This window comes from Sarcophilus harrisii, chromosome 4, assembly GCF_902635505.1.
Source record: "Sarcophilus harrisii chromosome 4, mSarHar1.11, whole genome shotgun sequence".
Lineage (NCBI taxonomy): Eukaryota > Metazoa > Chordata > Mammalia > Dasyuromorphia > Dasyuridae > Sarcophilus > Sarcophilus harrisii.
The window spans coordinates 449,117,218-449,142,748 of record NC_045429.1 but is presented as its reverse complement, the minus strand read 5'-3'; the positions used below and the strand labels follow the sequence as shown (position 1 = coordinate 449,142,748).

Genomic DNA, 25,531 nt, shown 5'->3' with positions numbered 1-25,531 from the left:
CAAGGCGGGGATGGAGGGGACGCCAAGTGTGGAGCTCGAAAGAAAGGGAGAGCCCACTAGCCCCAGGTCTTGTTTTCCTCCCTATTTCTTCCTCCTGCCCCCCGGTTCCTAGAGAGAGAGTTTAAAGCTAGGCAGAACTGTTAGTCTTGTCAGAGGCAGACAGACAGACTGAGAGAACTGAACACCTCACACAGGGATTTTCCAGGCAGCCCTCAGGGATGGGGGAGGGTCCTGATGGAGGGTTACCATGGTAACCAAGCTGGTCCCCCCTCCCCCATCCTGGCCACAGCTTCCCTCCAGGTGGAACCTTGAGATGGAAGGGAAAAAGAAGAGATCAACAGGGGAACAGGGTCTTAGTGGAGTGGGAGGGGTCTCTGAACACCCTGCTGCATCTAGCAGACTGGCTAACCTCGCCAACTCTCTCCCACATCCAGCCCTAAACCCATAGAATTTGATGCTGAGCTGCTTTCTCTCCCATGTTTCTTTATCAGTGTTTCACAGAGACTTGACCCCTGCCCCTCAGCCCCTGACAGTGAGCCTTTACCCCCCATACCCCAACCATCATTCTCACCACAGAGCTGGCACTGGGCTTTTGTCCTTGATAATGATCCTTGACCTTGAGTCCTCAGCCCTTGCACTGAATGATTATCTTTGACAATCAGCTTCCAACACTGACATTGAGCTTTTTAATCTTTGACACTCGGCCTCCATCTCGGACACTGAGCCTCCCTCCTTGACACGGGGACCCTGATCTCCAACTCTGACTCCCTGTTCCCTAGCCCTGAGCTCTCAAGTCTGACACTGAATTCCCATTTCCATTGGAGACCCCAGATACCTGACATTGGTCACTGAATCCAGCAATGAGCCCTGACTCCCAGCCCTGAATCTTTTGTGATCAATGACATTTTCTATGTAGCTCTCGGGGAGTCCGATGAATTTTTCCTTCGAATTTTCCAAGATCAAGCACTCAGGGTTGGGTATCCCCTATCTCTTCTGTATCGAGTCCATGGCCCTGGTCACAATATCTACCCCTTGATTAGTCCCTCTCCCATCCCTCCCTTTGGTCCCCTACCTGGTAATCCGCCTAGGCTCCATGAAACTAGGTGAATCCCGACGTCTCTTCCGGATGGGCGAGTAACTCCGGGACCGCCGTCGAGGCCTGGTAGCTTCCCCCTCTGGGTGCCTTGTCCGGCCATCACCTTCCTTCTCTCTGGAATGGAGATGGGCTCATGTTAATTGGAGTTGATGGTGGACCTTTGGATTTCAAAATCTTTCTTCCAATCCCTCCCTTTGCTTTTTCTTTGCCCCTTCTCTCATCCCCGATACTTTCCCTTGACTCTGTGCCACTGAGGCCCTTCCAATTCCAAGGCCCCCAAACTTGAGGGCTGCCTTCCCTATGTCCCCACATCATCATGTGACCATTGCTGCACCCTCATCATGAGCTGCTGGACCCTTTCATTAGGAGTTCTCTGAGGATCTGTGTGCCCATTGCCTTCCAGGAGCTGCAACCCGGTTTGATCCCCCTCCCATCAGGCAGGGCCTTGTCACCTTGTGGTTTTCTCCCATAGAGAAGCAAAGATGTTGCTCCCATCAGCCCTCATCTCTTGGGGGAGAGGGAGTAGGGGAATAGGATTTGGAGGTCTAGGGATGGGACCTGACAGGGGCACTCTTTCTCTCCACCACTGATAAGCTTGGATAGCAACAAGCCTACCTGGGGAAGGCACTTGATCACACTTAGGGGCTGTTATGGGGGGAATCCCATGAGCTTTTCCTAGGCAGCCCAAAATCTAGCTCCAGATGCTAAGTCATTATTTCTAGTCCTATTCTTTAGTTTAGGAGAAGCTTTAAGCACCTCATTATTTGGCAGAGGAGAAACCTGGGGGCCCCAGAAGGTAAATACATTCCCAGGATCACACAGCTTAAAAGTCTAGGTGCTAGAATCCAGTTTCAACCTTCTGAGTTCAAATCCATGGATATTCTCCACCCTATCCCTCAATTGGGGGCACAGGCTGGGGCAGCTAGATGCTGACTAAATCTGCTTAATCCTGGGAAATGTGACTGGGCAAGAATCAGTGGCTCTCATTCTGCTGGGTCTCAGTTTCCCCAGATGTAACAGAAGGGGATTGGATTCCTGACTTTTCAGGTACCTTCCAAGCGGCTTCGATCCCCACCAACTAATGATCAGAAGGTGCTTCAGGTTACTAATTTGGGCTCCTTAAAGAATCTTCTCAGTAAATTCCCATCCCTCTTGTCTTGAAACATAAAGAGACCCCTTCAGAGCTAGAAGGGACTTAGGTACCACTAAGGCTCAAGGTCACATGGTAGGGAGGCCAAGGGCTGGGATTTCAAACAAGGTCTGTCAGACTCATCACTTTCAACTGAGCCATGAGTGTGTCGGGACTTGGACTAATCTGAAGACCTGGCTAAGAAAGGGTGTCATCGGGTTAGCCTGTCTACTCGGGGACACGCCGACAAGAGTCTAAGAACTAAGGAGGAAGATTTTTGATCCTCTGTCTGTGAATCCCATTCTGTGCCCCATCAGGGAACTGAGTAACTGGGAATTCAGTGCACGTGTGGGGGATATATGTGTGTGGACAGAGACAGAGAGACAGACACAGACAGAGACAGAGACAGAGAGATGAGAGAGACAAAAACAGAGAGAGAGGCAGAGAGAAAGAGACAGTCTTCAACTTCTTCTTCAGACTAGGGAATGTATTATCCAAGACTGTATCGAGAGTGGGGCCAGCATATTCAAATTCTAAGGGCTGTCATGGAATCATAGCTTTAGAGCTAGAAGGGACTTCAGAAGCCATCTAGCTTCCCCCTCCTACTTTACAGCTGGGGAAACTGAGGCCCAGGAAGTGTTTTAACCAAGACCATGTAGATGGTGCTGGTCAAAAGCAGGGGTCAGGCCTGACTGGGCTGAGGTGAGGTGCTAGGTGACAGGGTTAAGCTGGGTGAGGGTGCTGGGTGACAGGAATGGCTGGGCTGAGAAGGGATGCTAGGTGATAGGTCTAGACTGGGTGAGGGTTCTAGGTGTCAGGAATGGCTGGGCTGAGAAGGGGTGCTGGGTGGCAGGGCTGGCTGGGTGAGGGTGCTAGGTGTCAGGGTTAAGCTGGGTGAGGGTTCTAGGTGTCAGGAATGGCTGGGCTGAGAAGGGATGACAAGATTAAGCTGGGTGAGGGTTCTAGGTGTCAGGGTTAAGCTGGGTGAGGGTTCTAGGTGTCAGGGATGACTGGGCTGAGAAGGGGTGACAAGGTTAAGCTGGGTGAGGGTTCTAGGTGTCAGGAATGGCTGGGCTGAGAAGGGGTGCTGGGTGGCAGGGCTGGCTGGGTGAGGGTGCTAGGTGTCAGGGTTAAGCTGGGTGAGGGTGCTAGGTGTCAGGGTTAAGCTGGGTGAGGGTTCTAGGTGTCAGGAATGGCTGGGCTGAGAAGGGATGACAAGATTAAGCTGGGTGAGGGTTCTAGGTGTCAGGGTTAAGCTGGGTGAGGGTTCTAGGTGTCAGGGATGACTGGGCTGAGAAGGGGTGACAAGGTTAAGCTGGGTGAGGGTTCTAGGTGTCAGGAATGGCTGGGCTGAGAAGGGGTGCTGGGTGGCAGGGCTGGCTGGGTGAGGGTGCTAGGTGTCAGGGTTAAGCTGGGTGAGGGTGCTAGGTGTCAGGGTTAAGCTGGGTGAGGGTTCTAGGTGTCAGGAATGGCTGGGCTGAGAAGGGATGACAAGATTAAGCTGGGTGAGGGTTCTAGGTGACAGGGTTAAGCTGGGTGAGGGTTCTAGGTGTCAGGAATGGCTGGGCTGAGAAGGGATGCTAGGTGATAGGTCTAGACTGGGTGAGGGTTCTAGGTGTCAGGAATGGCTGGGCTGAGAAGGGGTGCTGGGTGGCAGGGCTGGCTGGGTGAGGGTGCTAGGTGTCAGGGTTAAGCTGGGTGAGGGTTCTAGGTGTCAGGAATGGCTGGGCTGAGAAGGGATGACAAGATTAAGCTGGGTGAGGGTTCTAGGTGTCAGGGTTAAGCTGGGTGAGGGTTCTAGGTGTCAGGGATGACTGGGCTGAGAAGGGGTGACAAGGTTAAGCTGGGTGAGGGTTCTAGGTGTCAGGAATGGCTGGGCTGAGAAGGGGTGCTGGGTGGCAGGGCTGGCTGGGTGAGGGTGCTAGGTGTCAGGGTTAAGCTGGGTGAGGGTGCTAGGTGACAAGGCTCGCGGCCGCCCAGTCCAGTCCCAAGCGGCGGGCCCACGGGCTCTCACTTTTTCCCAGAGGCGCTGTGGCTCCGTTCTTGGCTGGGTTCTGGGCCCGGCTGGTGGGAGACGGCCGACGCGTCCGAATCGCTGCTGGAGCCCGCGCGGCTGAGAGATCGCGGGGAGCTCCGGGGGGCCGGGCCGCGGGGCCGCCGCCGTCCTTTGCGCCGCGGCGCCGAAGTGGCGGAGCGCGAGCGCCGCCGGTGCTTGGCTTCTCCCGCTACGCTCCCGCAGGCGCCTCCGCCGCCTCCGGTCAAGGCTCCCGAGCCTCCTCCGCCGGGGCCTCCTCGGCCTCCCCTGGCCGGGGGCTGCGGCGAGGCGGAGCCGGGGCTTCGCCCCTCCTTCCCCCGGGGCGGCGTGGTCGCTGCTGGCTCCGCTTTGGTGTGGGCTCGGGGCTCGGGCGAGTCGGGCCTCTGAACGGGGGACACAGAGAAAGAGAGAGAAGACGAGAGACGGAGGGGGAGAGAGAGAGAGGGAGGGGAGGGGAGAGAAGGAGAGACGGGCTTTTAAAGAGAACCTCCCGGGACGCGCTGTCGCTCACATCGTCAACGCACGGTGCATTCTGCAAACTACACAGACCCTGCTGCCCTGCCCTGCCCTGCCCCTTCCTGCCTGCCTTCCTGATCGCACCTGCTGGGTGGGCCTCCATAAATGCAGCTCATGCAAGTCTCTTCGCATGCAAAAACACCAAGGGACGGATCGGAAGGAGAGGAGGAGGGAGCACCAGGTCGGGGGACGACACGGGGGCGGGGGGGGGGGGGGGGGGGGGGGGGGAGGATGGGCTGGGGCGGAGGTGATGAAAGAGCGACTGAGGGATGGCGAAGAGAGGAGAAGGGGGTCCCGGGGCGGGCCAAAGAACCCAAACCGAGGGAAAAGGGGGAAGGGGGGCGAGGAAAGGAAGAGGAGGGGGGCGGGGAACAACAACACGGGAGATATCAGAGGTGGCAGGGACAGAAAAGGGGAACAGCGTGGATAGAGAGACCGAGAGAGAGAGAGATGGAGCTCTATAATGAAGAGATGAGTTCAAATAACAGGAGATGGGGAAGGGCTGGGGAAGGGCTGGGGGAAGGGGAGGGGACAGCGGCACGAGGGAGGGTTTAGGGAGAACTCAACTGAAAACAGAACCAGAGAAAGGAAGAAAAAAAAACAGAAAAAAATAATAATAAACCACAAATGTCATAGATACTGAAATAAAATATGTCTCTGAACTCCTGGGAAACTGATTTTTTTTTTTTTTTCTTTTGGGCCCTGCAGAGAGCTGTTGAGCTGTAAGTAGCTTCATCCTACTGTCTTTCTTTTTCTCTTTTTTTTTTTTTTAAATTCTGATTTTTAAGTCCCTCTTGGTTAACGTCCACTTACCAAAAAAGTGGCATTTCCTCCTTTAGTAGGTAAGGTGTGAAGAGAAGGGAAAAGTGGGGCAACATAAGTTCATCATTAGATTCACAAAAATGCAAGAGAGATAGATAGAGAGAGAGATCAAAACGAACCAACCCGTTTCCTCGACCTTGGTCTTGCCATCACCAGGAATCACCAATTACTGAGCCATTGACTCAGGAAGGAATGACTGGTGAATGAGCTCACCTGGATCTTTGCTTGCCTGTTTTTAGGTGTGTGTGTACAGAGAGATTTGAAAACCAAGTTATGAAACAGGTTGGACAGGGATCACCTTGGATTTTTGGAAGCTAAAATAAAGGCTGGAAGCAAAAAAATAAAAATAAAAAATAAAAATAAAAAAGGAAAAGGTTCCCTGTGCTTATCATTCTGCTGCTCTGCCCCCGGCAGAGATCAATGGCCAGCCCTGGCAGGAGGATCTCGAAAGAGGTGGCAGAAACCTTGGAAAAGGCCTCTGGAAGGGGCTAAGTGGAGGGTGTAGGAGGCAGCGAGTAGAGAGGGACTCATTGGTGCTTTCCTCAATTTCCTTCTACCATCAACATCACCAGGGAAACGTTTCTTAGGGTCCTTGGATGAGGGCGGGGGGTCGGAGAGGATTATGGGGCTATGAACAAAGCTCAAGTCTTGAGCAAATTTCAGGGGCTTTCTGGGGAAGAGTTGGTTTCCTGAGTATGATGTAAGGCCATCTAGGGGAGCAGTAATGAGGTGTCTGTCTGCAAGGCTATTTTAGGACCTGGGGTTAGGAGAGGAGACTTTGCCCACATGCTTCCTTTTAGCCGGAAATCGTCTTGACCTTGATTGAGATCAGGGGATCGACACCAAAGGGTAGTCAGAGCCCAAGACACTTTGGTGGAGAGCCACCCACTGGTAACCGGAGCGGCCAATGGGCACAGACCAAAAAGGGGTATGGACGGCTTCCCCAGGAAAACCAGCCCTGGGAACCATGGGAACATGTTCTAGGGGGTCTTTGGATGAAAAGAGGGCAGGGGTGGCAGGAGGGACGAGCTGACTGCTGGATCCAGATGTTCCCTCCCCACCATAAGCCCTCTCCTCCATGCCTTAAGACAGGTTCAGTGGCACGAGGTGGTAAGGCAGCATTACTGGAATGGCTCCTCAGGGGTATGGGAACCCACCATACATAAGCAGTCTGACCCATGACCTGAGGAATCGCCTCAACTGCATCCCATCGAGTATCCAGCAGCCTACTTTTCTTGATTCCCCAAGGGCTCAAGTTTGCATCACCTGTCACTCTCCTCCGCAGCATCCGGCCCCACTCCCCAAACCCCACTCCAGGAGAACTGGGTTCAATTCATCCCTATCATCAATCCATCCTGCACCTTGGGACTCAGCTACTGTAGTATCTTTGAAATGGGGAGAATTATTCCTGCTTCCATTCTAGTCTCCCAAGTCTTGTGGTGAAAATAAAACGAGTAGGGGAACGAGTAGGGGAACAGCTTTGGAGGTAAAATTGTAAAAAAACATTGGGAAGTCTATTTCCCAAATTTAAATCCTACCTCCTCCATAAAGTCTCCTGGTTATCTACATCCTCAGCACCTAGCGCCGTACTAGGCAATGCATAATAAGTGCTCATTAAATGATTCATTACTTTGTTGAACTCTCACTCCTCCGAACTTTGTTAGTGTCTAAAATCTTCAATTTGGCAGCTGATTGAAATTTCCGTATTTGCTGCTTATCTGGCCAACCACACTCTGAGCCATCGTCCCCTGTCTTCCTGCAAGTGCTGGCCGGCTCTGGGATGGCTCTGCAGGAGTCAGTCTTGCAGTGCGTGGTCAACTCGGGAATGAAATTTTCAGGGGCCTCAAAAACTCAAAGCCAGGCAGGTGCCTATCTTTCAATTCCATTTCTGGTCAGTGTTTGAACCTCTCCCTCTTACAACATCTAACTATTCTTTTCTTCCTATCACATAAGTCACCCAGAATTAAATTCCACTGGCGCCCGGGGGTAACCATTATAACTTTCTAGCTTTGCTTGTTTCCAAATCAGGACTTTCCCCAGCATAGTATTTTGTCCTCTCAAAAAGCACAGAATTAAGAGAGATTATATTTGTGCGGAGGTGAGGGGACATGATGTGGAAGTTAATCACTAATAGATGAGGAAGAGCTTTGGAGGTGAAAATGGGCAAAAACACATAGGGATCACACCCACTTTCCAGTAGGAGCCAAAGGTCTTGGTGCTGCCTTTACCACACTAATTTGCAAAGTGTGACTGTGAAAATGACCTAATGTCTCTGAGCCTCAGTATCCCCATCTGCAAAAATGAGGATCATTCGCCTCTTCCCTGACTTGTGGGCCATTGCATGAAATTGTGTGTGGGAAAGTGTTTTTTTTCTCCCTTGTGGGGTCGGTGTAAGTCAAATAAAGCATAAAGCTTAATACAGACAAGAGTACTTTAGTCCCATCTTCCTGTAGAAGTGTAGTCACAGAGGATGAAGGACAAGGATGAAACCTCAATGGGATAGACTGATAGCGGAGAAAGAAGGGACAAAATGAATGAGTCATACCCAAATATTTTTTGTAATAGCAAAAAAAAGCGCAAAAAAAATTCTTTTCCTTTGAAAAAATCCAATCTCAGGCCTCTTGAAAGGGGAACTGAGGTTGGCTGGGCTCCTCCAAATGTTCTTCCTTATTTGGGGAGGGGTGTTTGTCATTCAGCTTTAAAAGTCCCTGGAATCTTGGGGGAAGGAGGTAGTGTTTGGGGAGGTCAGCCACTGTTGGTGCTCTGAGAGAATGACCTAATTAATCTGATGGTAAAATTGTTTGGGGTGAGGGGAAGCAGAGGAAGAGATTGGGGGAAATAGAATTCCAGCTATCTTACCAAGGCAAAGCCCTTTCCTTATTCTAGCCCTTTAATGCCCCACCCCTAAGTTTCCTCCCTTGAGAGAAAGTAGCCTTGGAGTCAGGGACACTAGAGTACAAAGCCCTATCTCTGCTACAAACTAGCCCTTTGTGTTTCTGTATGTTGCTTCCCTTTTAGATTGTAAGCCTCCTGAGAGCAGAGACTGGATTTGAATTATCTTTGTATCTCTAGGGTTTAGCCCTATGTCAGAATAAGGTAAACTCAATTTATGCTTGTTAATAGATTGGACCAGTCACTTATCTCGCACCCCCAAACAGTATCTCTTAGTACCCCCAGGCAACACTCTAAGACTAAGAAATCACAAATTCAATTACTGACCTGTTTCCCCGGAGGGGATTTAGTAACCTGAAATCCCCTAAATTACTTAAATAAGGGGTCTGTAATCCTCTCCACCCTCTACCCCCAAAGAATCTTCTCTCCTCTACTTTCATGAGGAAGGGTCATAAATGGAGATGCAAATAAAGCCAGGGGGAAGAAGGTTCCTTTCTCTTCCACAAGAGACAATGAGATGAGAGTCTGCTGGAGATAGCCTAAGGACTGTTCTTAGGGTAGGAGGTGAGATCAGTCCTAGCCTGGGCTCCTGGACCCTGGGTGAGTGGCTCAGCCTCCTCAAGTTGGTTCAGGGACAGGGACTTCTATGTTCCCTCCCAGTTCTGATAGAATTCAGAACATCCCAACTGGGCTGGACTCCACTATATTCTAGAAATTCTAGTTGCCCATTTTTCTTTAGAACTTTCAGAGCTGGGAGGGAACTTGGGGACCATCTTGTCCACAAAAGAATACCTCCTCTTCCCTATCCATACCCAGCCTCTACATGAAGACCTCCCGCTGGGAAGAAGTTTTGTGTGGATTTTCCTTGGCAAGACAGCTCTCAAAACCCAGGATGCTCTTCCTCAAGGCCAACTAAAATCCAGTGCCCGCAAAACAGCCATGCTGCATGGCTCAGTCTCCATTTTTGGTGCAGAAGCTACATCTTGGAGCTTTCCCCAAGCCCTGAGGTTCTCCAGGAGACACTGCTGAATTGTCCTGACAATCCTCCCCCATCTGAAGTCTACAGCTGCTACCCAGAGCCCTAGCATTGCCCCAGGTTGCCATTTGCTCTGAGGTCCCTAAAGAAAGCCCAAGGGGAAGAGAAAGGAGGAACCCATTCTTCCCCAGGCTTCCCCTCAAATGTTATCCTAGAGGGATGTTCAAATAGCATTTTAACTCCACCGAGCCCAGCCAAAACCCACAGGGGAAAGGAAATGGGGAGTTGGTGTAGGTGAGAAAAGGAGGATATGTTTTACTCATTAGAATCTCTTTGTGAAAGATCCCGTTTCATAATGGAAGAAGGACAAATTACTTCTCTTCTTCCTGGCTGTCATCCTGAAACTTCCTTGAGAATCTTGATGCCAAAGTTTAGCACCAAAAGGTTGTAATGGATTCAGGGCAGCTGGGATCAAAACCAATGTATCTTCTTCCTGGTTCTTTCTCAAGCTAGCCCTCAACCTGGCCAGTCGGAGAGAACGACTTCCCAGGTTGGGTGAATTTTGGGTATCTGCCACTTCAGGCAGCAGAGGAAATTCAATGAACTCAACACAATGCACTGTTCACAACAGGAAATACAGAGTCAGGAGGCTAAAACCACACAGAAATGCATTCTAACAACAACGAGATTGAGGAGAAATAGGAAAGAGAGGAGAGAGAGAGAGAGGAGAGAGAGAGAGAGAGAGAGAGAGAGAGAGAGAGAGAGAGAGAGAGAGAGAGAGAGAGAGAGAGAGAGAGAGAGAGAAGAGAAGAGAGAGAGAGAGAGAGAGAGAGAGAGAGAGAGAGAGAGAGAAGGAAGGAAGGAAGGAAGGAAGGAAGGAAGGAAGGAAGGAAGGAAGGAAGGAAGGAAGGAAGGACAAGGAAGAAAGAAGGAAGAGAAAAAAGAAACTAGTATAAAAGGAAAGGGGAAGGAAGGAAGGAAGAGGAGGGGTATAGAAGGGAGGTAGAGGAAATACATAAGGGCAAGGAATGAAGAAGAAAAGGAAGAAAAGAGGAAAGCAAAAGAAAAAAGATGAATTAGAATGGGGAGGACAAGAAGGAAATTCCCAAAAAACAAATAAAAAAGGAGAAATAAATGGCCTTTTAGCTTTAAAAAATGATTAAAACATATAGAACCATCAAAAAATCTTAAGAAAGGGAGAGAGAGGAGAGAGGAGAGAGAAGAGAGAGAGAGAGAGAGGGAGAGAGAGAGAAGAGAAAAGAAGAGAGAGAGAGAGAGAGAGAGAGAGAGAGAGAGAGAGAGAGAGAGAGAGAATATCACATTAAAACCAAGCTCAGTGCTGCAAGGCTTATCTGGAGATGGGAACGTGCGTAGCCAGACAAATACCTACCTTCTGATTGGTCAGTGACAGGAATGCAATAATAACAAAGAAAAGGAAAATCTCCCATTTGGATGCAGAATGGGAAAAAGACAATGACTCTTTTTAGTATTTGCCACTTTCCACCCCCGGCTAATAAAGCAGTTGCTTTGGCTGGGGCAGGGGAGAGGGGGGTTGCACCCCACCCCACCCTGTAGGGCGGCGTTTCTGGACACCCCAAGCAATCATTTGACTTTGCTCTGCTCTTGTTCATTTTTGTTTTTATTCCAAATGTCTGAGCCGAGTTGCCTTTAACTCTCTTACCAACAGAGACCTTCCAGAGAGCATGCAATAAGCAGCAGATGGAAATGGAACAACATGGAGGGGGCCCATAGCTGGGGGAGGAAAGGAAAGAGACAGAGATGGGGAGGGTAAGAGAAAGAGGAGGGAAGAGAAAGAGAAAGAGAGAGAGAGAGAGAGAGAGAGAGAGAGAGAGAGAGAGAGAGAGAGAGAGAAGGGCAATCCAAAAGAAGCCAGTCAGAATGGAAGGATGAAAGTGGAAAGGAAAACTGTCCATTTAAAAGGGAAGTCAACCAGGTTGGGCTTAGGAGGTTTCAACACCTGTCCCCCATTGGCCATTCAGTGTGTCCTCTACAAGTGAGAGTTATGTGCATAAGAAGAACACTCCCACTCTAGTTCTCATTTTCCTTTCTGGCTGGAAGCAGAGAGGTGGCCCTCAAAGCATTTTCATAATTTTTTCTCCTGTCCCTAAAACCTCCTCCCCAGCCAACTTTAGGATGTAGGCTCTTTGAAGACAAGGACAGTTTTACTTTTGTCTTTTTATTCTTCATACCCAGGTCAGTTTCTGGCCTGAGGTTGCAACTAAATTTGTGGATTAACTGTTTAATTCTTTTTTTTTTTTTCAGATGACAGGAATTGACTGTGGAGATGCTGATATGTTCCTGACAAATCCCAGTTGGAGCATCACCTTTCTCCTGGATTCAAGAGCCTAAATTAACAAAGAGTGGAAAGGGAGCTAGAGAGGGCAGACCCCAGGGCCATGAAAGACGGTCAAATAGAGACCAAAGGAAAGGCTCAGCAGAGAAACCCTTAAGTCTCTAAGGATGACAGTAGGTGTGTCCTACTGTGATGGGACAGAAAGGCACAGGGACTGAGGCTAAAATCTGAACAGCCATCATCCTGAAGTATTGGGAACGTCCCACTGGAGGATGCTGGTGTGGGAGTAGAGCTAAGAGTGGTCTTTTCCCATGTCTTTTCCCAAGTTATTTATAAGTATTTATAAAGTGGCATAGGAGAATTTGGCGTTGTGACGACTCACCTGGGGCTCTAACCTAGTGTTTCCAGGAATGAAGAATGCCCTCATATTCTCAGATTGTTGTTACCCAGGACCTATCTCTTATGGTGAGTCAGTGATGGGAAGCAGAGTTCAGGTTGGCTGTCTAAGCTACTAAAAAGTATCAAACCAACGGCTGATAGTACACCAACAAATCACAAGGATCATTGACTGACTGCCCTGATCCTGCTAGACATTTCTGCTAGCCAGTGGCCAGACCTGGCAAGGGGGTGGGGAGCAAGGTGACAAGTCTCCTAAATTTCTATGTGTGCTACAACTTTCTGATATTCCATTGATATAAAGATGCTCTAATTGGTGCCAGAGGCTTTGATTGTTGAATTATAAAATAAATGATGAGTACCTCCCTAGGGGAGGTCTAAGGGATGTAGTCTGCCTTAGAGTCAATCTATAAGGGGCTTCCAAGAAAATGCTCTAGGGAACACCAGAGGTCATGCTTGCTCTTCCTAATATTATCTTCCCAAGTCAAGAATATTCTTTTTCATGCTTTAAATTCTCCTTGGTGGCCTGTGCCAAATCTACGTTTCATACTATTACCTTTCCCTCATCTCCCTCCAAGTGTCTGGTGTTCTGGAGATCATACACATCTTGATCATATAATATCACATCCCTTCCCCATCCTCCTTCTTTGGAATTTGAACTAGGGTGGAATGAAAAGACCATCAGCCCAAGAGTCAGAAGATCCCTATCCTCTAGCATTTATGACCTAGACTTCATCTTTCTGAATCTCATTTTACTCCTACATAAAGTGAGAAGGTTGTACCAAATGACCTTTAAGACCCCCTTCCTGCTCCATCATCTTATGGGCTCTTTGTCAGTCCATGACATGAAACAACTCCAGGCCTTACCCTATGAGAGGCAGCTAAGAGGTGTAATAGTATATTGGACTTGCAGTCAAAATAAACCTGAGTTCAAATTATACCAGATGTTTGCTGTGTGTGTGACTTCAGAACAAGTCAGTTATCTCATGTGAACTTCAGTTTTCTCATCTGAGAAATGAGAAAGTTGGATTCAGTGGCATATTAGGTCCTTCCAGAACTAAATCTATAATTCTACAGTCCTCCGGAGGGTTCTGGAGGAATGGGTGCTCACCTGACAAGGATATTTTCATTATGAATTGCTTCTCTCTACAGTCATCTTCCCTTTTAAATTCCAGTTACATAGGAGGGGGTAAAAAGAAAGTTTGAAATAATGATCAGTGTCCACTTGAAATTCAAAAACATGTCTCTGCATTGATGTGGCCAAAGGCGTCCACAGCGACACACACAAACGCAAAATTCTAGAACAACACAGTAGATACCAGAAAATAAAATAAATGGAGAAATAGTTTGCATTTCTGTACATTACAAACAGGAAAAAATATAATAAGATCAAGAAAAGAAAGGGGGAAAAACACAGGACAAGGTAGGTGAATTCCCCCAGCCCAACCCTTGCCTGCTGTAATTCCCCATATTACCATGGTTCAAATGGGAGGCTAAAAAACAAACAAAAACACAGATGGGATTAAAAAGTGTTGTGTGGCTTTTTAAAGATAGAGTAAGCAAAAGTCTCCCCATCACTTTGCCATCCCCACCCCCACCCAAAACATTTCTCATCATTTGCTAAACTCTATGATACCCCAATATGAAAAAAGAGGGGTATGAGTCTCCTCTTGGCTTTGATTCTACTTCCAAAATGCTTTCCCAATGGGAATAAGGGGGGTTAAAGGATGGTAGTCACCCTACCCAATAACATCTCAAGCAAAGAGAGAAAGAACTTGCAAGAGTACTCCTCGAGGAGCTGTTTTCACAAGAGGCTCAGGGGGGCATGATCATGTTGGAACAGAGTGGGTGGGCGCTTCCCCCCAGACTATTAATAGTAAAGAAGGTAAGGGCTAGGGTTCATTTGATTTGTTTTCTGGGACAGGGTGACAGTTGACTCCTCCACTCCCTTCCCTTGCTATCTTTAACCTGGATGAGTTCCTTTGAAATTGATTCAAAATAGGCCAAAGTCAAGCCTTTTATTTGGAGGAAAACAGTCTTGGGGAGGGGAGTCTTGATCTCTTTCTTGTATTGTCTCAAGTTGTCCTCTGCCTTACTATTGTTGCCTTAGGGAAGGATTTTCAGGATCACTGGATAGAACAGATGATAAATCCCTGAGAGTGCTCAATAAATTTAAAACCTTGGGGAGGGGGGATTTTTTTCTCTCTTAGTTCAGTGTTCTCAAAATAAAGGATAGAATACCTTAGGGATGGCACTTGGGAAATGACATAAAGAGCTCTCCCTATTATCAAGATCACACGCGTGTTGCTGTCCTAGGTGCTAGATATAATCAAAGGAAAGAGAAGGTCAGGGACAGATAAGATTCCTTCCTTCCTTCCTTCCTTCCTTCCTTCCTTCCTTCCTTCCTTCCTTCCTTCCTTCCTTCCTTCCTTCCTTCCTTCCTTCCTTCCTTCCTTTATTTCTTCCTTCCTTTATTTCTTCCTTCCTTCCTTCCTTCCTTCCTTCCTTCCTTCCTTCCTTCCTTTCTTCTTCTTCTTTTTTTTCTTGCTTGCTTGCTATGTCTTGGAGGCAGGCTAAGGCATCTCCTCAACAGGGGGAACTCTAAGCAGTATAATGCTACTCTTTTTAAGTCTTCACAGAGTGCTGGGTATTACCTTTTATGAGCTAGAGGCTCCTAGAGGATATTGTTACATTGGGACACTCAGGTTTGGTCTCTTCCTTTCTGGATATATGGGTTTGGTTCCACTAGGTATGTGGGTATCATCCTCTTTAGATTCAAGGGTTTTGTCCACTCTAAGGTTGGGGGTCCTATTTTCTTTGGGTTTGTGCGTTATATCTCCATTAGTTTTGTGAGTCTGTGCCCTTCTGAGTTAGCTTGGGCTATGCCATGTTAAATACATCCTATGGCTTTGAAAACGATTTGTAGATGATCCATTCAGATATTTCCTGGACTCATCTAAGGAAAGGAGTGTTTCCTTCCTGACTCACTTTACTACCTTCCAGTTATGGACCAAGGGAGGAGTTTCCAACTACCGGGAGATTTTAACTGAATAGGGCACAGGACCTGGAAGGCACCAAAGAATATTCTGACCAAGTTGGATTGCAAATCACTTTTTTGAAATTTCTTTTTTTTTTTTTTAAATGGCCATTGGATGATAACATCTAGAACACAGAGAGATTTTCTTTGGTTCCCTTGGGATTCACAAAATAATTGCCCTTGGTTTTCTTGTCTGGGGAATTGGGAAGATTTGTTTAAAAAAAAAAAACAGGGAAAAAGAATGAAAGGAAACAGCTAAAAATTGAAATTAAAATCAAAACCAACACATAGATGGCTGCTACTATGCTAAGATCTGGGAGGTGGTTATCAGTTCCTACAGGCTCTGGGAATGAATTGTACTACAGGGGAATGAGCAGAGAGACTATGTAAGGCAGCTGATATTCTAGAATCTGGAGACCTTGGCTGTAATTCTATTCTAGCCCTATATATTCTATATTCTAGCCCTAGCAAGATGTTTCTTGACCTACATGCCTAGGGATAGGCAAAGGAGGCTTTGGATAGACAAGGGGAAGTTTGTCTTGTGTGCTAGAGGGATCAGGCTAAGTATTCAATGGACCTTGAGGCCCATTAGAAAGAAAACTGAACAGAAAAATTGAATTCTAGCTCTGAGGCTGGCACCAATTCATTTTGTGATTGGAGATAAATAGTTTGTACTTTGTGGGTCCCGATTTCCAATGAGCAGGATTGGACTGGACAATCTTAGTTCCCTTCTGGTTCTGAAATGCTGTGCTTCTAAATCTCAAAAAGGAGATAGATACCGTGTCCTTACTCTTGTCTTCACTTTTTTTGGTAGGAAGGGTAATGAATGTGGAATTGTGGAGATTTGTGTTACTTTAGTCCCCATAATTCCCCCACTTCAATATGTGATCTCCCAGTATTCATTGACTCTTCTGGGCACAATGGAGCACAACCTTTTATTTAAAAAATTAGATATAGAATAGACCTGTACCATGCCTTGGGAGAGGAATGATGTGCTCAGATGGTTATTGAGTCAATTTGAAGGGACTTCAGATGTCGTCTAGTTAATTCCAGAATATCATCAATAATATTCCTGACAAGGGCCATCCAGTCTCCTTGGGAGTATCTCTAATGATGGGGCGCCCAACTACCATGACTCCATTCTGTTACTGGATAGCTCTAATTGTCGGGAAGCAATATTGAGCAGATACTGGCTTCTCTCTAATTCCTAGTCTTCTGTCCCATGGGGCCAAGCCCCAAACCCCTCCTTGCTCTTCAAGACAGAGATATCTTGGATAAAAGGAGTGGGATCAGGATAAAAATTAGGGTGGGACGAGAAGGCTAGTCTTTCAAAGTAAAAAGAGTGGGATTGGGAATCAAGCACTTCCTAGCTTTTGGGGGACTTGGTCCCAGATGTGAGGATCTCAGTTCTGGGGGCAAATAGTGCCAGAGATCAGCGCTGGCAATAGGTGTTCAGTGTCACAGATTGGGAGAAGTGCTGGGGATGGTCATGGAGGGGTGAGCAGTGCTGCTGGATGGGGGCTCAGACTTGGGGACGGGACAGGAATGCTGGGAATGAGGATTTGTGGACCGAGTGATACCATGTGGGAGCACTCAAGTTGCTTTGGCCATTACTATCCAAGGGTGAACAGTTGAATTTAAGTATATCCCCTGAGAACCAGCAAATGCTCTCAGATCAGCAAAGAGAGATGTGCATTTCCTAGGAAACAAAGAAGGGTGGGAGTAAGGGGCTCGGGGGGGAATGACAAACTACAAGTTTGGGGAGAATGCCTCGGCCCTTAAGCCATTTCTCTTCCCTGCCCTGAGATTTCTCATCTGTCAAATGAGGGGGTTGCATTAGGTGACCTCTGAGTCCCTGTCCAGTTCTAGACCTTTGGACCTTGACCCCAAGTCATCCTAAGCTGTCTCCCAGCCACGTTGGCCTGTCACACATCCCAAATGGGGTGCTTGAGCCTCCCTACTCCCAGTCAGGGGGGGGGCTCCTGAGGAAGGGGGCTTGCTCTTGTAGCGTAGCTAAGTGGGAGTCTAGCTTGGTCACTGGGACTTCCAGTTAGGAGCTCCGAGCCCTAAGTGTCTCTTCCTCTGCTCACTAGCTGCACCTCAGTTTCTTCATCTATGAAATAGGAATAACACGTTCCATGCCTTCTTCATTGGGTGGTAGTGAGAGCAAATGGGATAATGGATGGGAAAGCCTCTTGAGGGAGGATAAAGCGCGGCACAAATGGAGGGGGCTGCTCCTACAACTGTTCCTATTCCCTTGCCACCCTGGGGTCCATCTCCAGCCTATTCCTATCTCTAGGAAGATCGTCACCTTCCTTTTCCACCTAATTATTTAACTGCACTCAGAAACCTGGGGGTGCGGAGGGGGTAGGATCTGCCCTTGTTGGGGGACAGGATGGCCGGGGAGAGGGAGAGGCAGGGGCGATGGACTGCAGTCTCCCCTAATTCCCAACGCACACACGTACACATACACACACACACACATACATGCACGAGGAACAGGATTCACCTACAGACCTGGCGTGAAGGAGGGTCTGAGCTTGACCCTACCTGTCCTTCTACAAATGTGACGTGACCTTTGCCAGAGATGGGGGAGGTGGGGGGGGGAATGGTGGCAAGAGCCGGGGGTACGTACATCCAGTGGTGTGTCTGACGGGCTGCCTCGGGACTGGCTGGGACGCCTGCTCCGCTGGCCGTTCTGGTGCGGGGACCCCGATCGGCTGCGGCCGGAAGGAGAGGACGTTCTGCTCCTGCTGGACCGCTGGCTACTGGCCTTGGGGCCGTCGTCTCTGGGCTTGGGGCTCAGTCTGCGGCAAGGGGAGGGATGGAGGGATCCAGAATGGGACCCTCCTACTTCCTTCTGCCTCTGCTGAGCCAGCTTTGGCCACTGGCCTCTGAGCATGCGCCCCCCCTCGGCCTTAGAGCGAGAGCGAGACCCAGATCCCTTTAGCATCGCCCCTTCCAGGATGTCCGCCCGGCTTCCTCGCTTCCGGTAATCTCTGCTAGAACTCAGCCAGTCAGGCAAGTCCTTAGCTGTAGCATTGCTCCCTACTTTTCCCCATGCCTTTCCCATGAGACCCTGGGCTTCCTCCTGTCACCCCCACAGAACTGGGAGCTCAGCCCGGGGGTCCTGATGGAAGCTCTGCTGAGGTCGACTGACCCGAGCCCTTTTGAGTCCATCATGGGCAGATCATGATAGAGCTGCCCGCAAGCCTCCATCACTCAACGTCCCAGCTCTTCCCCCGCCAAATTCTAGGCATGTAGACACCCCACAGAGGGCAAGGACCACACGGGGTCGGAAGAAAAATCTAACTCCCCACCCACATTTCCCAGGCTCCCAGCAGCCCGTTTCCTGGCCACATCCCAGCTGCCCTCGCCCTGGCCGCGGTTTGCCACTGGCTGCCCACCTACCTGCTGGGTGATTTGGAGCTGCTGTAGTTGGAAGAGACGGAGGCGCTGTGAGAACTACAGCTACTGTGTCGATGAGACCTTCTTGATGGAGATTCACTATGGGGTCTGGAAAAGGAGAAGGCGAGGGAAGAGATGGAGAGAGGGAAGGCTGGCTCTGCAGCCTTCAGAGGCTCCTGGGCCCTTCCTCTGGATCTCAGGGTTCTCGCTTCTTCCACTTCAAACCCTGTTCTGGGAAAAGGCTGGGCTAGCAGCCCTTCCATTTAGTTTGAAGGAAACATCACTCTTCCCTCAGGAATAGGCCCCCCCACCCTGAAAGGGGGCAGAAACACGGGTCACTTACCTCTTTCTCTCTTTGTTTTTCTCTTTTCTTTTGCTTTTGGGGCTGCGGGACCTACAAAGAACAGGAAGCTCAGTGCTTGGGGAGTTAGGAGGTATGGAGAGGTGACCTGAACCTCCTGATTTAGGATCGACCAGAAAACTCACCTTTCTCTGAGAGCTGAGCCCCCTCTACCCCACAGCTCTGTTTTACCCCAGACATAGGCTCTGTTCACCTTCACTTCAGCCCCTTGGCGGAAACCATTGACTTTCCCCCCACCCCAGTCAGAGAAGCTTTCCTGGGAGTCTAATCCCAGTTTGTGTCGCTCGCTCCCTCTGGGCAGTCCAGCCCTCGTGTACACACTTAATTCGGAGGTGCCTTAATTAATATGACAGAGAGGGACTACTCAATCACACGCAGGGCTGAGCAGTCACTCTTGGAGGGGCCCCAGGAGCTTAGCTATCTGTGGGTCCTTGTCTAGAACAGGCAATTCAAGCAGATCCAGTCAAAGCTGGAGCAGGGAGCTTTGGGATTTGGGGCAAAGGGAAGGCTCTTGTCTCATGCCTGCCCTCCTCTCCTCCCCCCTTTCCCCAGCTCTCTCCCTCCCCGGGAGTTTTGGATTTGCTCCGAGTTCTGTACTCAGCTATTCTGTCAGGGTCAGATGCTCCTCCAGCTTTGCTGATCACCCCAATCCAACCAGTGCCTGCCAGTTGGCCTATTCAGTTTTGCCCTTAACCCAAATAATCCCCAATTTTCACCAGACCCCAACATTATAGAATATTAGTGAGCAAAGGATTATGGGACTTAAGAGGTGGAAGGGGTCTCAAAGATCTAAGCCCACCCTCCTATTTTACAGATGGAGAAACTGAGGCCCGATGAGGCTATGTGACAAAGTCATGAGGTTACCATGATTAAAACCCAGGACTTCTAATTCCATATCCTATGATTATAGAATTTAGAATCTAGTCCTTCCCAATTACTAGGTCTGGAGTCAGGAATCCCGAGTTCAAATCTAGCCTCAGACATTTATCAGCCATGTGTCCACGAGCCAGTCACAAGTTCTGTATACCTCAGTTTCTCCATCTGTAAAAGTGGTATAATAATGGCAGTTGCCTCCCAGGGTTATTGTGAAAATATGTATTATCTGTGTGTCCATGAGCCAGTCACAAACTCTATAGCCTCAGTTTCTCCATCTGTAAAATTAGTGTAATAATAGCTGCTGTCTCCCAGGGTTATTGTGAAATATATGTAAGTGCTTGATCACTACTTGTCTCTTTCCTTTCTTTTGTTTATGCTCGCTCCCTAAACTTCTTTGTTTCTCTCATTTCCTTCTTATTTTGAGTGTATTTATCCCTGTACATGCTATATCTCCCAACAGAACGGAAGCTCTCCGAGGGCAGGTCTGCCATATTTTTGCCTTTGTACGACCAGTGCCTACCTAGCCCAGGAGCTTAAAACCTGCCTGTTAATTGATTAGTAGCATTGGAGGGGCCTTAGACCTCTCATCCAGGGCTCAGAGGGAGACCTGTCTTCTCCTCCCAAAGGGGAGGAACCATGTCTTCTGATTGCCTTGCGCTAGAGCAGCCTGGCCCGGGACTGGCCCCCATCAGTCCTCGGTAGAACTGACTAAAAATGGGTTCTTCAGGCTGAGTTCCAGGCAGGTGCCCACTCCGGGAGATTTCTGCCACTGGAGGGCAGCAGAACATCAGCCCAATTCCTGGCTCAGCCAGATCTCCAAGAAAACAGTGGGAGAGCCTGGGGATCATGAGTCCGACCTGAACCAACTCCTTCCTTTCATGGATAAGAAACTGAGCCTAGGAAGAGTAAATGAGTCAGGTTCGTAGACTTAGATCTGGAAAGGACCTTGGAGGCCATAGAAGTCACAGTATTTACTGTGTTTCAAGCTCTGCTAAGAACTGGGGAGACAAAGAAAGGTAAAAACAGCCTCTTTCCTGGAGGAGTTCACCTATGTTACAGATGGGGAAACTGAGGTTGAAAGGTCAGTGACTTGACCAGAGACACAGAATAAATCACTGATTCCATCTGAAAGGTAAGGTGAAGAGAGGGTGGGCTTTTAAAAGAGCTGCTTTTGCTCCCCTCCTGGACAGGCAAAGCATATGGCGAGGGAAGAAGCTCCAAGGTACCCGGGAGCCCCCTCTCCCAGCCCCAAATCTCCCAGGATCAGGTAATTTGATTAGAAGCCTCCTGCAGGCCTTTAGAGCAAGGGCTCCCGCCTCTAGTTCTTGCAGAGTTCTGTCGTTGGGGAACACACAGGGCTAGGAAGCAGGCTTGAGCTGGGGCTCAGTTTCTGGGTCCAGCCCCCACTCAGGACCCTTCTAACCCACTTCAATGGGGTTGGCCTAGCCAGCCCTGCCACATCCTCTGCGGGCTCCTGCTCACCTGTGTCTTCTCTTCCTCCTGGATCCTGAGTCAGACCTGTTACATGTGACAAAATGGTTTCCCTTTAGCAGACATGGGGGGCCCAAAGCTGCCTCCTTCCCTTCCGTGCTGGCCTGGGGCAATCCCTCTCCTTCCCTCCTGGGCCCTGGGATCTGGTGAGCTGGGTGGGGGAGCAGCACGGAAGGGGAAGCAGAGCTCAGGGTGCCAAGGCTGGGGAGAAGACGAGGCTTTTTAAGGTACCTGTCACGTCTATGCTTTTTTCCATTCTTCTTCTTCTTCCGAAGGGGTGAGGAGCTCCCACAGCTGCTGACACAGGACGGAGCAATAGCTTTCACTTCGGTTTTTTTGACTATTTCTCTCACCCTGCCTTACAACCTGCCCCCATTATTGCAACAGGTTCCACACAGGATTTGCCACTTTATTCTTTCTTCTCCCCCTTCAAATCGTCCTACACGGCAGATAATTGTAAAATTCTCCATGTCTGGATCTGACTAGTTACTGCTCTGTTCAAGAACCTTCAGTGCCTCCCTATGGCCTCAGAGAATAAAGTTAAAAATTGTTGGCTTGGTTCAAGGCCCCTGTCTCCATATCTGATCTCTTTTTACTCTATTTACTATTATTTTCACTAATCTCTTTTTACTCCCAGAATTAGAACCACAGACTCTTCGAGGCAGGAAAGACCTGAGGTCACCTTGTCCAATGTGCTGTACCTGCCTGACATCCTGAAAATCCAATCACCCGGTCTCTGCCGCAAGACCTCCAGGAGGGACAATCCACCGCCTCTCCAGGGAGCCTGTTCCCTTTGGGCAGTGCTTTCTGTTGGGACTTTTTCTTGATGTAGAGCTGAAATCTGTAGTTTTGCCATCCTTCGCCACCCCCTCGCCTTCCTGCTTCAGATCTCTGGGACCAAACGAAGTAAGGCTAATCCTTGGCCCCCCAATGGCTCTCAAGGCCTCCCAGAATCTTCTCTTCTCCAACTCAAATTCTTCCCATCTCCCTCATCTGGACACACTCTCTCCCTATGGAAGCTCTGTCTAAAACGTAGCCCCCTCGCTTGTCCCTTCTGGGACAATCTGTTCAAAAGGTATAATTCTTCTGAACTGGACGCCTGCAACTTTATCTTCCTGCGCCCTTGTTCCCTTCACTTCTGCCCACTGTCCTCTTATATTGCTACAATTATTTTCAAGTCCAGCCCCGATACCACTGACAGCAGGGATGCCCTTCTCCTCCCCCCAACCTCGTAACTCTCTGGCCCCTTATAGTGTTTTATTATGGGTTCCAGTTGTTGACGTATGGGTCACATGTACATCCCCCACCTCGGACTGAGGACTATTCAGGGCAAGGACTTCCCTATTGCGCTTCTCCTCATCTGTCTAGAGCAGTTCTCTACACATGGCAGGGGATTAACCAGTTATTGGCAGGTCGAACTGAACTAGACTGAACTGAGTGAAACCCAACTGAGCTGAATTGAATTGAACTGAATTTGCATTGGGTTTGATCCAATGGCGAGGCTAGAGCTGGGAGTGAGAAGATACATTCTGCTTTCCAGGTTCAGAAGAAAGCAGTTGAAAAAATTCCCAGATTCCAAGGTGGGGGTTAAGTACCTGCCAATCAGGACTGCTCAAAGAGAAGGGCTGGAAAGGTCAGTGGTTATCTCCTTTTCATTTTATAAATGGTGGATGGCAAGGTCTTTTTTGTGAAGTTTTGTTTCTGCAGAGCCTCTTGCCCTTGTTGCCTCTCCCCACCCCTAAGGTTACTGGCTCATATCCTAATCTCCAGGGACCCTACTCACCCTGTTATAATCCTCGCCCTTGGTTGATAGCAATTCTCTCTCTCTCTCTCTCTCTCTCTCTCTCTCTCTCTCTCTCTCTCTCTCTCTCTTTCTCTGTCTCTCTTTGTCCGTCTCTCTTTGTCTGTCTGTCTCTGTCTGCTTGTCTTTCTGTCTGTCTGTCTGCCTGTCCCTGTCTCTATCTGTCTGTCTCTCTGTCTGTGTGTCTCTGTGTCCCTGTCTTTTCTGTCTGTTTGTCTATTTCTCTTTCTGTGTCTGTCTGTCTCTCTGTCTGTCTCTCTGTCTGTTTCTCTCTATGTGTCTGTCTGTCTCTCTGTCTGTTTGTTTCTCTCTGTGTGTCTGTCTGCCTCTCTGTCCATTTGTCTGTTTCTCTGTCTCTGTCTCTGTTTGTCTTTGTCTGTCTCTGTGTCTCTGTGTCTCTCTTTTTCTTTCTCTCTCTCCATCAACGGAATTCTAGTGAGCTCAAATAAGTTAAGACATAATAGGGAATTCCTAATAAGGATATAAAATGAACTATTTGGGGGAAACATTGGGAGGTCTAGGTCTGGGGGTGCTCTGAGGGGGGGCCAGGTTGGGAAGGCAAAGGGCCCAGGACCTCTGGGCTTGACCTTGCTGTGGTTCTCAACCTGTCCTTTGCCAGGACCTTTTCCCAGGGCGGCCATCTGCCTGACAGTCGCCACAGACCCTGCCTTGTGCAGAGTCTCTGAGGCCTGAGACTGAACTCCCAGGAGCCTAACCCAGCTCACTGACCTGCATTCGGAGTCCAGCTTCCTCTTTTTGCTGAGGACGGGTCCCGGGGGTGGGAAGGCAGGTGGGCAGGCAGATAGAAAGACAGAGATGGAGGTGGTTAACTGGGTCAGGCCTCATATCCCAGGGCAGTAAGTAGGGGGAGCAGAGGACTGAAGGGATAGTGCTGGAGGCTGTTGGACCAACTTTTCTCCCTCCTCCATACCTTCTTCCCTCCTTCCCTCTCCCTCCCTCCCTTTCTCTCCTTCCCTTGTCTCCGCTCCCTTCCTCCTTCTCTTCCTCCCACCTTCCTTCCCTTTTTTCCTCCCTCCTTCTCTCCCTCCCTTTCTCCATGGGCCCCCCATCAGGGAAGGCACTAAGTTTCAAGGAGACCACACACCGTCCAACCCCCCATTTTATCGTCTGATTTCCGAAGATCCTGGGTAGGTTCTGAGGCAGGACTGGGGCCCATCAGGCCCGTGTTGGGGGCCTCGATCCCGCCTGCCAGGAGCCTCGGGGAGAGCTCAGCGTTTCTCCCAGCCACGGCCCTGGGCTCCTTCTCCGCTCCCTCCGCAGGCCCGGAGCACTTACCGACTCCTCCGATGGCCTGATTTCTTTTTCTTCTTCTTCTTGGGAGGGGGTGAGGCTGAGCTGCTTGACCAGTGCTTGGTCCTGGGGGCGGGTGGGGGAATGATGAGGGGAGCCAGGAGCACCCAAGGCCTCAGCCTGGCCTCCTGATCCCCGTTTCAGAAGGATCCACAGCCCTGCATTTCTGCAGAGAACCTCCCTTCCTCCCCACCCCCTCCACCACCATTTCCACAGCACCCCCCCACCCCCCGGCTCCCAGTCCTGCCCACTCAGCCCTCCTGCTCCCGGCTCTCACACAGAGCACCCTCCCTCCGTCCCCGCTCCCTCCCCAGGGCCTGACCTGTACTCTCGGTGCCCACCGTCAGCCCGGTAACAGTCGGCAGGACAGTCGCACTCCAGAGGGCAGTCTTCTTCATAGGGCAAGTACTCCAGGCCCTGGGCATCCCCTTCTATCAAGTAGTGGCTTTCCATCACTCTGGCCGGGAGATAGAACGAGAGAGGTCAGGGGTCTCCTTCGGACAGATTGGGAGCAGGGAGACCGATGAGGTGATTGCAGCCATCAGGGCTTAGAGGCCTGAATGTGCAAGGCGGGAAAAGGGAGGCCTGGGATGCCGCAGAGCTAGAATCTGCAAAATGGGCACAAAGCCCTGATCACTGGCATTTAACGGACGCCCCTTCTAGCATTTTGCCACCGGGGCTGATGCTTTGCTCCCATGCCCTGCATTCATTTAAGAGATCCAGCTCCTGCCCCCAAGAAGGAACTTTTGCTTTTATGATCCCCATTTTTTCAAATGAGGAAATGGAGGCAGACAGAGGTTGAGGGACTTGCTCAGCTAAGAAGTATCTGGAGTCAAATTTAGATTCAAGTCTTCTGAGCCCAGTGCTAGTCCTCTGTCTGCCGGTCTCTGAAATCGTCCTGCTGCTCACTTCTTGCAGAACAATAATACCGAGGGAATCCTTCTCTAACACTCTCCATATCCTCTTGTGACCCTGCCCCGCCCGGTGCAGCCTCTCTCCCCTCAGCGCTTGGACCAGGGCAGTAGCTGCTGAGGAGTCAGGCTGCCTCAAGTCTCTCCCCGCTTCAACCT

General features: G+C 49.5%; 1 protein-coding gene across 1 annotated transcript in view; it reads right to left on the bottom strand.

Moving 5' to 3' along the window:
* The window catches only part of SRRM3 (serine/arginine repetitive matrix 3), a 106,217-nt gene that overhangs the window by 3,729 nt on the left and 76,957 nt on the right, over positions 1-25,531 (bottom strand). The window contains exons 4-13 of the mRNA XM_031967993.1: positions 24,784-24,918; positions 24,447-24,527; positions 23,880-23,909; positions 21,581-21,643; positions 21,341-21,376; positions 18,965-19,015; positions 18,625-18,729; positions 17,849-18,020; positions 4,240-4,643; positions 1,073-1,210 (exon numbers count right to left, since the gene is read on the bottom strand). Of these exons, the coding sequence (XP_031823853.1) occupies positions 1,073-1,210; positions 4,240-4,643; positions 17,849-18,020; positions 18,625-18,729; positions 18,965-19,015; positions 21,341-21,376; positions 21,581-21,643; positions 23,880-23,909; positions 24,447-24,527; positions 24,784-24,918 (1,215 nt within the window). The remainder of the gene's footprint in view (positions 1-1,072; positions 1,211-4,239; positions 4,644-17,848; positions 18,021-18,624; positions 18,730-18,964; positions 19,016-21,340; positions 21,377-21,580; positions 21,644-23,879; positions 23,910-24,446; positions 24,528-24,783; positions 24,919-25,531) is intronic.